The sequence below is a fragment of the Oncorhynchus mykiss genome, chromosome 16 (assembly GCF_057628025.1).
Source record: "Oncorhynchus mykiss isolate SJ-2025 chromosome 16, ASM5762802v1, whole genome shotgun sequence".
In the NCBI taxonomy this organism is placed as follows: domain Eukaryota; kingdom Metazoa; phylum Chordata; class Actinopteri; order Salmoniformes; family Salmonidae; genus Oncorhynchus; species Oncorhynchus mykiss.
Window position 1 is genome coordinate 74,296,807 of NC_143037.1, and position 12,544 is coordinate 74,309,350.

General features: G+C 41.6%; 1 protein-coding gene across 7 annotated transcripts in view; it reads right to left on the reverse strand.

The window, feature by feature from the left end:
- LOC110492673 (putative monocarboxylate transporter 5) overlaps positions 1–12,544 on the reverse strand; it is a 65,829-nt gene that overhangs the window by 36,461 nt on the left and 16,824 nt on the right. For 2 of the 7 annotated variants that reach the window (XM_090203912.1, XM_036947715.2), the window contains exons 1-5: positions 10,897–11,911; positions 7,236–7,375; positions 1,651–1,801; positions 1,172–1,304; positions 554–697 (exon numbers count right to left, since the gene is read on the reverse strand). In XM_090203912.1, the coding sequence (XP_090060038.1) occupies positions 554–697; positions 1,172–1,304; positions 1,651–1,801; positions 7,236–7,258 (451 nt within the window). In that variant the 5' untranslated portion in view covers positions 7,259–7,375; positions 10,897–11,911. Of the gene's footprint in view, positions 1–553; positions 698–1,171; positions 1,305–1,650; positions 1,802–7,235; positions 7,376–7,492; positions 8,230–10,163; positions 10,300–10,896; positions 11,912–12,544 lie in introns of those variants that run through there. The other 5 variants (XM_090203910.1, XM_090203914.1, XM_090203909.1 and 2 more) reach the window with 5 other exon arrangements.

Below are 12,544 nucleotides of genomic sequence, written 5' to 3' on the forward strand. Positions count from 1 at the left end.
GTGAGGTCCATATAGAAATGGTTAGTCGAGATCGGTGTGGAAGAACTTGACTGGTCTGCACAGAGCCTTGACCTCAACCTCATCAAACACCTTTGGGATGAATTGGAACACCGACTATGAGCCAGGCCTAATCACCCCCAACATCAGTGCCCGACCTCACTAATGCTCTTGTGGCTGAATGGAATCAAGTCCCCGCAGCAATGTTCCAACATCTAGTGGAAAGCCTTCCCAGAAGAGTGCAGGCTGTTATAGCAGCAAAGGAGGGACCAACTCCGTATTAATGACCATGATTTTGGAATTAGATGTTTTATACTTTTGGTCATACAGTGTATTTATGATAATGTATTTTATGATCATCACAGATTCAGACACAGATTCCTATTTTTTTTCATTAAAAACGTGATTTGTCACCAAATACCAAAATAAAAATGCAAGACAGAAAAAAATACACTGTATGACAGTTCAAGTATATCAAGTATTTTACACATATATTGGACTCCAGCCTAGTCTGCTCTGTAGCTCTTTTAACCTCTTTTAACCTCTGATAACTTACCCACAATCAGCCCCATGCTGATGTATAGGAATACCACACTGGTGGCAAAGACACTCATGAGGAAGCCAACACTGACCAGCACAGCCCCAGCTATAGAGGTCACTCTGTTCCCCAGCTTCGCACACGATACAGCGGCCAGGGGACCTAACACAGGAACAAACAGAAAAACATGAAAATGTATCCCATAATTCATCAATTCACAAAGCTCTTAGTAGGACAGACAGGTGTCAGATGTTGTCAGTGATGCAACACAAGAGCCAGACCCCCCAGACCCCAGACCCCAGACCCAGAGGGATGAGTGATGTGGTCAGACTTTGGTTTTATGTGAACTCTGACCTCACACACACACTGCACACATTAATTGAATTAAACACGCGCACACACACAGATACAGTACAGTGGGGGCTGCTGAGGGGAGGACGGCTCATAATAACGTCTGGAACGGAGTAAATGGAATGGCATCAAACACCTGGACGCCATGCGTTTTGATGTATTAGATACCGTTCCAATCATTCCTCTCCAGCCGTTATCACGAGCCCGTCCTCCCCAATTAAGGTGCCACCAACCTCCTGTGATACAGTAGTAGTCTGAGTGTTTTCATGTCATGTGAACTCTGACCTCCAGAGAGCCGCAGGCTAGACATGATCGAGCCGATCCAGCTGATACTCTCTGCCGACCCTCCGAACTCATCCTGGAATGTCACAAAGAAGATCCCAAACGTCTTCAGGGTCCCCATCACCAGCACATTCACCTGGAGTCAGAGACAGAAAGAGGGAGGCAGGTAGGCAGACGTGTACGCACACACACACACATGATCTGCCACACTACAAAATGCAGGGTTGGGGGGGGGGGGTCAGGGTTCGGGTCAATTCCCTTTCTATTGCAGTCAATTCGGGAAGTACACTGAAATTCCAAATTGGAATTCGGTTTACTTTTACGAATCGACTGGAATCTAAATTAAATTGACCCTAACTCTGCATAATTGTATAACATATGAACATTTATATATATATATTTTTAAATCTAGAAACATGTCCAATAGATAAACATTTGGTGAACCTCCAAACACTCAAAGATGAGGAAAGAAGAAGTCGTACCAGGAAGCAGTGAAGTACGACCATCCAGCCCCAGCCACCATCTGGGGAATCGTCATAATGAATCTCCTTCTCTTTCTTCTCCTCTTTCTTCATACAGGCATTCAGGGCGTTATTTCTGTTGAACAGGCTGAGCTTGGCAGCCTTGGGCTCGCTGCAAACATACCACAACAATGCAAAAACACTTTTCAAAGTAAACAATAGCTATGAAACACTTTCAAAGGACTGTAAACCTCCCACATCTATGGGCTTAGTTACTCAGCCACAGCGCATTCTGATAATAATCCTAATCATGAGCCGTACAGTAAATCTCAGCTAAACGCTTGATGAGAACGTAAGAAAAATGTTCGGTATAGAATTATATAATCTACTGTATACTGTACTGGTGTATATTGTACATGAAAAGCTGTGGTCAGAAAATAACTTTATTTATTTTAGGAAATAAGTCATACTTCAAATGTACTGTATGTAATCCATACAAAAACCTCAAAGTAGTGGCTCATTTCATCTAATTTGACCTCTACTGACAAAGCTTTAGTTGTACAGTAGCTACCAGAGACACTGCAATGTCTTCATAGGTTAAAGAATAGGTTTAAAGTAGTCAACCGTGGCTACTATTTCATTTTTTCCCCCCCACTCCGGTTGGTAATAGTGATGGATAAGGACAGGTTACTAACTCCTATTGGTTAGTGCAGACAGAGTCCCTGGGCAGATTATTTCAGGGATTTTAACATTAAGGCCTGTGACGATACCAGTACCATATTATTATTTTTTCCATGGCAAAAATGGAAAAACACGAAGCAGACCAAACTCTTTGGTCCTTTAAAAAAAAAAAAATTCTGTATGTAACATATTGTGTTCTATAATATGGAAAATAAATACAGGTGATTCTGGATGACATCATAATGTCATAATGTCTGGATGACATCATAATGATGTTTGTTTGCCAACAATAGGGATGTTTCTTTAAGAAGTTAAGTCCGCTTTGTGTTTTATTTCTTTGCAAAGATACTAACGAGTATCGCGATACTGGTATCGTCCCGGCCTTAGTTAACAAGGTTAAAACTTTAGTGTTTTAGGTGTGTTGACAACACGTGTCTGAATTACAGTAGATCTCCTTGGTCCGACTGTCTGTGGGTGAATTTGAAGATTTCACACTCGGACCTCTGGAATGGTCTAAATTAAAATGTGTAAACTCCTCCCACCCAGGGAACTCGGCCTGTATGTCGCAGCACACGTTAATATTTCAACACGCACCATCTATAGAGTCCCTTGAGTAAAAGCGCTGTCAGCAACACTATACTTGTCCCAGGATATTGTGCATTTCCTATAGACACTGGCCAAGTGCAATGCTACTGACAGCGCTTTACTCAAGGGACTCTATAGATAGAGAGTTAAGGATACTGAGAGGTTGGGAGTTCTTCTTAGAGACTGTAAATTATCATTTATCACCCATTAAGCTACACATGATTTTGTGTGTGTCATGGATCACCAGCAAGGACAAGGTCCCAGCTTTGTGAACATGATTCTCTCTCTCTCTGTGTGTGTGTGTGTGTGTGTGTGTGTGTGTGTGTGTGTGTGTGTGTGTGTGTGTGTGTGTGTGTGTGTGTGTGTGTGTGTGTGTGTGTGTGTGTGTGTGTGTGTGTGTGTGTGTGTGTGTGTGTAAAACCCCAGCTTTGCTAACATGAATCCGTAGCCTTGTGTCGTGAGGTTCTCCCTGGAATTAGGAATGGTTGAGGAGATTGACTTGTTCATGACTCTTTAAATCTGTCTAAGCCAGCTGTGGGGTGATAATGACTGCCAGCCAACTGTGGGGTGATAATGACTAGCAGTGTGTCCAAAATGGAGCCCTATTCCCTTTGGACCAGTGTACTATAAAGAGAATAGGCTGACATTTGGGACAAACGCCCAAGCCGGGACTTGGTCGCTCCATAAACCAGACAAAAACAGTTTAACATGCGAACAAACTTGACCTGAAACCAGTACCTTCCAACTACTTTGCAGACGCTGCATTGTTGGACATCCGATTGCTACAGCTTGTAGGATCTTAATTTGATCACCCTGTTTCAGGAGAGCTTACCTGAGGTTTAAAAAGGCTTCTGAACCATGACATTTTACCTATGAAATTTCAGACTTGATTTTCCCGTACAAAGAACATATCAACCCCTACAAAAATGTTGCTTAATTAAATTATAATCCACATTTTCTGTTGCTGCATGATTATTTTCTTGCTGTAGCAACCTGGCTCAAATTCAGATCCTACATCTGTATATCATATGATGTGGTTAGCTGGTATGTCAGTCTGCAATGTAGGACAGCCTGGCCAATGTTTGGTTGTGTTGGTGAAGCTCTGTAGATTAATCACAAAAGCATTCCAAGAAACACCTCCACATTTCCAAGATTCCTGCCAGCCCAACCCAGCTGCTAACAACTTCCTTCGTCAGGAACATATATCCCAGTTAGACAACAAGTCCCCAATAGCACCTAGCAGTTTGCACTTGTATTTTCTCACTAAATCAAATAAAATGTTATTGGTCACATACACATGGTTAGCAGATGTTAATGCAAGTGTAGCAAAATGCTTGTGCTTTGAGTTCCGACAATGCAGTAATATCTAACAAATAATCAAATAAATTCACAACTACCTTATACACACAAATGTAAAGGGATGAATAAGAATATATATATAAATATATGGATGAGCGATGGCCGTGCGGCATAGGCAAAGATGCAGTAGATGGTATAGAGTACAGTATGTACATATCGAATAAATTCAGTGCGTAGCACTAGCACTGACTGCTGCTTTATTAAGGAAAACATTTGCTTACTATGACCAGTGACAGGGTAGCCTAGTGGTTAGAGCGTTGGACTAATAATGTTGCACTAGTAACCGGAAGGTTGCAAGTTCAAACCCCCGAGCTGACACGGTACCAATCTGTCGTTCTGCCCCTGAACAGGCAGTTAACCCACTGGTGTGCCTTTACTGAGTAAAGGGTACTTCAATAAATGTCATATTTCCTTATTTTTATAAATGTACAATAACCTGTTTTTTTTCTCTGTCATTATGGGGGTAGTGTGTGTAGATTGATAAGGAAAAAAAACAATTGAATACATTTTAGAATAATGCTGTAACGTAACAAAATGTGGAAAAAGTCAAGGGGTTTGAATACTTTCCGAATGCACTGTATACAAAATACTAGGCTCCTGTATCGTTGCCTATTTTTTTTCCCCCATTAATTAATGTGGCATTATAGGAGGACTGAATAGTTTTAAGGAGCGTATCTTTGGTAATCGGACGAGGGGCGCTCTTTGAAAATGGGGATGGATAACCTACTTGAACAAGCAAAATTAAGTATGCAGGTGAATTGTGAATCATGAAAAGGCATGAAGGCAAAAAAAACTCAAAGCACTTTCAGTAGACCATTTAAAACCCCTTTATTCATCGGCTACTTGCCTATTTTTGATGTTTTTTTAAATACAACATCCACTTCCATGGGCCCTGTGTGTCACTGCTGGATTGGCTGCACTTCCGCTCTCAACTGTGTTACCGTTAAAACCTGCTTTTTGTGAGTCTTAAAATTGTCACTTTTGCGATTGTTTATAATAAGGACAAACCTCAAATATTACCGCCCCTCCCATCTCAGTACAAGCGAGCTGATGTAAATAAACGAAACTATCCAGGGTGTGCCAGTTTTTACATGACGGAACTGCAAACTAATGTACGTACGTTTGACACTAGTGCCTGAGCACCAGCTGAAAATAGAACCCTTTAGTGAGAGAGAGAGAGAGAGAAACAGAGAAAGAGAGAGAGAGGGAGAGAAAGAGAAACAGAGAAAAAAGAGAGAGAGAGAGGGAGAGAAACAGAGGAGAAAGATAGAGAAAAAGAGAGCGCAAACAGGTCGATCAAGCTGATCAGAACATGACGCTGGTTGAGCACGGGCGTTTCTTGTTTTAGTTTCTGTCTATAGGCTGGGAGCAACAAAATGGAGTCATGTTCAAATTTCCCGAAGGCAGTGCGGGAGAGGGCTTTGTATGCATCACAGAAGTTAGAGTAGCAATGATCCAGAATGCTAGAGGCTTGTGTCACGCATTCGATATGCTGATAGAATTTAGGAAGTATTGTTCTCAGGTTAGCTTTGTTAAAATCCCCAGCTTCAATAAATGCAGCATCAGGATGTATGGTTTCCAGTTTACATAGAGTCCAGTGAAGTCCTTTCAGGGCCGACTGGGTATCTGCTTAGGGGGGGTATACACGGCTGTGACTAATCAAAGAGAATTCTCTTGGAAGATAATGCGGTCGGCATTTGATTGTAAGGAATTCTAGGTCAAGTGAACAAAGGGACTTGAGTTCCTGTATGTTGTTGTGATTACACCATGAATCGTTAATCATAAGGCATACACCCCCGCCCTTCTTCTTACCAGGAAGGTGTTGGTTTCTGTCGGCGCGATGCATGAAGAATCCGGACGGCTGTACCGACTCTGACAACATATCCCGAGTGAGCCATGTTTCCGTGAAACAGAGAATGTTACAATCTCTGATGTCTCTCTGGAAGGCAACTCGTGCCCTAATTTCATCCACCTTGTTATCTAGAGATTGGACATTGGTGAGTAATATGGTCGGAAGCGGTGGATGCTGTGCTCGCCTTCTGAGTCTGACCAGTAGCCCGCTTCGTCTGCCTCTCCTGCGGCGACCACGTTGTTTTGGGTCAGCCTCTGAGATAAGATCCCATGTCCAGGGTGAAGGTCAGATGGGGCGGTAGGGTAGCCTAGTGGTTAGAGAGTTGGACTAGCAATTGAAAGGTTGCAAGTTCAAATCCCCGAGCTGACAAAATCTTTCGTTCTGCCCCTGAACAGGCAGTTAACCCACTGTTCCTAGACCAGTTAACCCACTGTTCCTAGACCAATTAACCCACAGTTCCTAGACCAGTTAACCCACTGTTCCTAGACCAGTTAGTTAACCCACTGTTCCTAGACCAGTTAGTTAACCCACTGTTCCTAGACCAGTTAACCCACTGTTCCTAGACCAGTTAACCCACAGTTCCTAGACCAGTTAACCCACTGTTCCTAGACCAGTTAGTTAACCCACTGTTCCTAGACCAGTTAACCCCCAGTTAACCCCACCTTCCTAGACCAGTTAGTTAACCCACTGTTCCTAGAACAGTTAACCCACAGTTCCTAGACCAGTTAACCCACTGTTCCTAGACCAGTTAGTTAACCCACCGTTCCTAGACCGTAATTGAAAATAAGAATTTGATCTTAACTGACCTGCCTAGTTAAATAAAGGTTAAAAAAAAACAAAACAAAGGATCTGCTCGGGGAAGACCAGTTCCTGGTTGGTAAGTTGACATCACTTTTATATCCAATAGTTCTTCCCGGCTGTATGTAAAAACATTTGAGATTTTCTGGGCTAACAATGTAAGAAATAATACAACAAAAAAAAAAAAAAATAACTGCATAGTTTCCTAAGGACCTGATTTATACTGTTTTATACATATTATTATTGGTAATTAGATTAATTAAAAGCAGCCATAGGATCTCTACAGTCATTAGTGGTTACAGGTACAGATACAGGCGGAGGTGTCATTTACCTGTTGTGTTCTTTAGGTAGCATGGTGAAAGCAGCAGCAGCAGAGAGAATTCAAAAGATCCGTTGTCTACTGTAGCGTCATCCTCTGGTGTGTCTGGATAGGGAGATACATCTACAGCTGTGTCAAGGTTAGCCTTGCACCTGTAACAACATACAAACAAGTTAAAAATAACTTCAAAAAAATCCCCCCAGAAAATGTTTAACCTCAAGGTCTTTTATGGTTCGATAAAAGCTAAATGAAATGAAATTCATGGCAACCGTGTGACTTGTCTTGAGAGAAAAACTTTCCCTGACTGAAGTTGAAGTTAGCAAGCGTTGTACACAGATAACCATCCATCAAAGCGTAAGCATGAAGACACAGTATTTAAATGAGATCCATTTGATTGAGTTCTCACAATGACCACCTTTGCAGAATGATGCAACTTTCTTCTTGCCTTTCCAGATTCCTTTCAGGGAGATCAAATAGATCTAACAGATCACGAAGGAGGAGACGGGGATCAGGACAAACTAGTCTTGAGATAATGAACGGGGCAAGAACCCCGTTTTCAAAAACACTCGGCTGGATGTCAACGATGACCACTGGCACAATGACCATCTTTCTTTGAGAAACTCTGAAAAAGCAGAGACATCTCTGGACAAACAGAGAGAGAGAGACAGACATAAGGTAGGCGAGGGGGACAGACAGATCTAAAGCAATAGTCTGACCTTAGCACTCTTTCATCAGCCAAAAAGGTTGAACAAGTATGATTATCTATAGATTAAATGATGATAATCTATAGATTGTGTTTTGTTATATTATTCAAATCAAATTGGAGAGTCAGTTGAAGCTGTCCTACAAAAACTGTAATGTCATTAAAGTGCATCTTAATATTACTCTACATTTTGCTTTAAGAGCGCGAGCAGGTTCAAACTAGATCATGCCGGATTGGATTTCCTTCCTGCAAGCCAGGGCTGAAGTAAGCTAAATGTCACCTCTGGCATGCATGACATGTATTGAACCACCACAGACCTGGTGCTCAGTCTGTCGGGTTATACCAGGGAGGAGCTGTCTGTCGGGTTATACCAGGGAGGAGCTCAGAAGCAGGAGGATGAGCTATTGAGGGGGTGGGACTGTAGGGTGTGTGTCAGGGGTTTCCAGCCCTTATCATTATCTCTGAGTTTCTATGCAGTGCTAAGGGCCCTGATGTGGAGGCTGCTAGTATCTCTGGCCCCGAGCAGTGCTAAGGGCCCTGATGTGGAGGCTGCTAGTATCTCTGGCCCTGAGCAGTGCTAAGGGCCCTGATGTGGAGGCTGCTAGTATCTCTGGCCCTGAGCAGTGCTAAGGGCCCTGAGGTTGAGACTGCTAGTATCTCTGTCTCTGAGCAGTGCTAAGGGCTTTGAGGTTGAGGCTGCTAGTATCTCTGTCTATGAGCAGTGCTAGGGCCCCTGGGGTGGAGGCGTGCTAGTTATTGACACATACTATAGTATGTCACATTATACGCCACATAGCTAGCTGTGTGCTATGTCTGGACAGCTACCATATCCATCTTCTGTGTGAAGAGCTAGCATGTCTGGATAGCTAAGTTAGCATATTCATTTCCTATATTAAGACCAAGGGGCTCTGGTCTCATCTGTCTATCTATATAAGAACCCTATGATGGAAACCTTCAGGTTAGCCAAAATGTTAGTTAGAAGCTTTCTCGCTGGGCAGAAACTGGATGAATCGCTGTTGTTTCCACGTTGTTGTTTCAACTAAAATTCTGTTTTTTTCCTGAAAAATAAATTGGATATACCAAAAAGTCATCAAAGTAAACTCATTTCAAGAATTGTTAAAACATTTTTTTTTTAATCACCCAACTTTTAACCGAAGTCCAATGATATGATTGACATTTTTATTGCCTTCACTTTGTAATCACATAGACGTCGAATTGACATTGGCTATGCCCAGTGGGTTCAGTTACAGCATCCAACTCCCTTTGGAGTGTTGCGTCAACAATGGCTTAACAGGCAATGCATTACAATAAACTAGGCATGTTGATTGCTTTGTCCTGGAGTAGATCAGGTTGAAACAGGATATTGATCAGGCGACCAGAAAAGTTCAATTAAAAGAACAAAACCTGTTGAACTCATTGTTTCGTTGGAAAATGAAAGATTCTCTCATTTCAGAGTAATTGTTCTCATCTCAAGGTTTTTCCAATATTTGAGAGCAAACAACTCAAATTATGATATTTGATCATTGTATGTTTTGAATACAATAGCTTGAGATAATGTATCAGTTTCCTTTTTAAGGATTTACTGTACGAACAAGCTCTGTGACCACAGATCTGTAGCCACAACTACTGTAGCTTTGCCTCCCCATATGACTCCATATTATAGTAATACAACACAATGCTAATAGCAAACTCTCACATTCTTGAATCCGCATTAGTCATGAGGAATGGTGAGATTAAGTTGCTAAGAAGCTGCTTGGTGATTAGGTGAAAAAAGATTTTGGCTTAGTTTATTATCCCTGAAAAGGAGAATGGAACGACCACACACCACAGTATTGTGAACTCATTTGCCAAAGTATTCAAGTACTATTTGAAATCTTTAAAATACGTTGTGTTTGCATGTCCTCACCGGGAGTGCCAGGTGGTCAGGGTTTTATATTGGTTCCACTTTTGGCGGCAGGTAGCCTAGTGGTTAGAGCGTTGGACTAGCAAGATCAAATCCCCGAGCTAACAAGGTAAAAAAAAAAACTGTTCTTCTGCCCCTGAACAAGACAGTTAGTATTTAAAAAAAGGCTGTCATTGAAAATAAGAATTTGTTCCTAACTGACTTGCCTGGTAAAATAATTAAATAAACTTGAACTGGGAGAATTTCAATTTAAAAAAAAATACTATTTGAACCGAGGTCTGGACCATACACCACCGCAGTATTGTAAATATAAACTCATAGAGAGGTCTCTTACCATATACAAATCTGCTGGACCAGTTGCTCTCTTTTAGATCAGCGTTTTATTGTTGCATTGGAGCCCCTCAACTCACCCTACCTACAGTCACGACTCTGTTTGGGGAAATTGATAAATCACTACCCACTAGCTGTTTGAATTCAGTTAGAGAAACACACAGGTCATAAACATATGTTTGAATACAGTAACCTTATAACAACCAGGTGACCAGGTCAAGAACACAGAAATTAACTGAACATTAAATGGGTAATCTGGGATTGGCACATCACTTTTGGGACTTTTAAATGAATGACATTTAGCCAGATCCCAGATTGCTTAATTAAGTTACTATGTAAGACCATATTAACATATATCCCCCCCCCCCCAAAGTATTTCACACAAGATGGATAATTACGACTAATTGTCACCGCTAATGAATTTAATAAAGGATTTATGGGTTAATAGATTCGGTCAAACTACATCGGTGCAGTGCCCGTGCACTCCAAATGGCACAAGATTGAAATTACGTAGTGTGTAGCAGCAATCATTAATAGTAGGCTACAGCCAACAATAAAACAAAATAGGCTAATATAAATGATTATGTATTTGTGACTTTTTTTTTAAACAATAAAACCATATCCCCAAAAGCCCTATAAAAATAAATACAGAAATGCAAAAACACTTCAGTATAGAACACTTAGCTATTAATTCATGAAAACTGAAATTACAGTATTTAACATACTTATATACATACCTTAATCTTCCATCAGATTTTGAACTTACTCTTGATCTCCAATAGTAAGTAATATCGATGGTGTTCTGCGCTCGAAGAGCTAGATGGGAGATTTCTACATTTTAGGTGCACACTGTCCTTTTGATAGTGCACTTAATAGGCTGCTTCTACTTGAAGTTTCCTTGACATATATATACTTCGACATAGCAGGACCCGTTCCTTTGAGGATGAATGAGCCATAACTTTATTTAACTGTGTGTATTCCCCCCTCAGAGTTCAACAGAACATTTGCGATTTATTGAGAAGGGTCGCGTGAACCAAAGTCGCTCTCACAGGGGCTGACACGTGACTGGTCGCTCTGAAAACCTCCCAAAAGGATATAAAAACGTCTCACTGCTCTGTCAAAACAGCATGTTAATAAAGGCTAAAAATTGAGGATGAGCACGAACAATGTTAAGAGTTAGAGATTATAGAGATGATCGGAGATAGAGGGTCTTTCTACAGATTGACAGCCAACCTAGGCGTTACCGCTGACTGCAGTGTTCTCGCCGCATGTAACGGGACATCCCATCCACTGCAGGGGAACTTTAGCGCAAGGTCTGTGTGACCTGAACTCAAATTGTGTAATAATGAGAGATTATTAAAATGGTATAAAACCATATAACTAGGTTTTGAAACTAATACGTTCCATCCACACTTATGCCTATTATTTGCACAGAATTACCTCAGCAGGATGCCACGAGAAATGCTGAACCATCTAAAGGAGAAAATAATGGACCCATGACACGAAGGTCAGAAGATTAAACTGACCGGATCCCAGTTAAAGTTTATCGACCTGAGATGCCCTAGAAATGCATTGAACTGGAAATGCGTTCACTGAAAGCATGTGCACCTGCTGGGACAGTGAAGAGATACATAGTTCACATGTCTGCTCACTGTAGTAAAACATAGATCGAATTAAAACGAGGGAGATAAAAAGAGCTAATGCGATAGAGCTAAATGAGAAAGCAGACCATCTATAAACATCTCACACACCAAGAGGCATCATGCAACTCATTTTATGGAGGGAGCACTTGTGACCAAATGCCATCTGTTAATTAACTCTGGGTAAATATTTTCTTTATTTTTCCAGTATATGAATATAGAAAACTACGGGGAATGTGATGCATCACACACACCTAAGTTAATTCAGTGAGCAGTGTGTGCTAGTCAAGAACACGTTGTGTTCCAAATAGCGCCCGTGTCACTATATAGTGAACAACTTTTGACCAGGGCCCATTATATAGGGAATAGAGTGCTAATTTGGTACAGAGACAATGAATCACTGACAATGACCTCTGACATTAGCTGCATTAAAAAGGTCAGTGTGATCCGAGTCTGGGGTGGCCTTTAGATTGGGGGGGGGGGGGGGGGGGTGTAAGTCTTCTGGCTGTAATGGGGACTGTGAGGCTTGGCCCGGAATCAATGTTCAACTCCTGTAGGTTTGTAGGTCATGTTTACTTACTGGAATTCTTTGCATTTTGGTAGATCACCTGCCTAATGGGCCAATCACAGAGCAGGGTCAACTTGTATGCACACTCAGCTCACTTGCCCCAGGCAATAGGTGCAACCCTTAATGTCAATCCTTTAGTGGGGGAAATGGAAAACTTACCAAGACCAGCATCTAGGG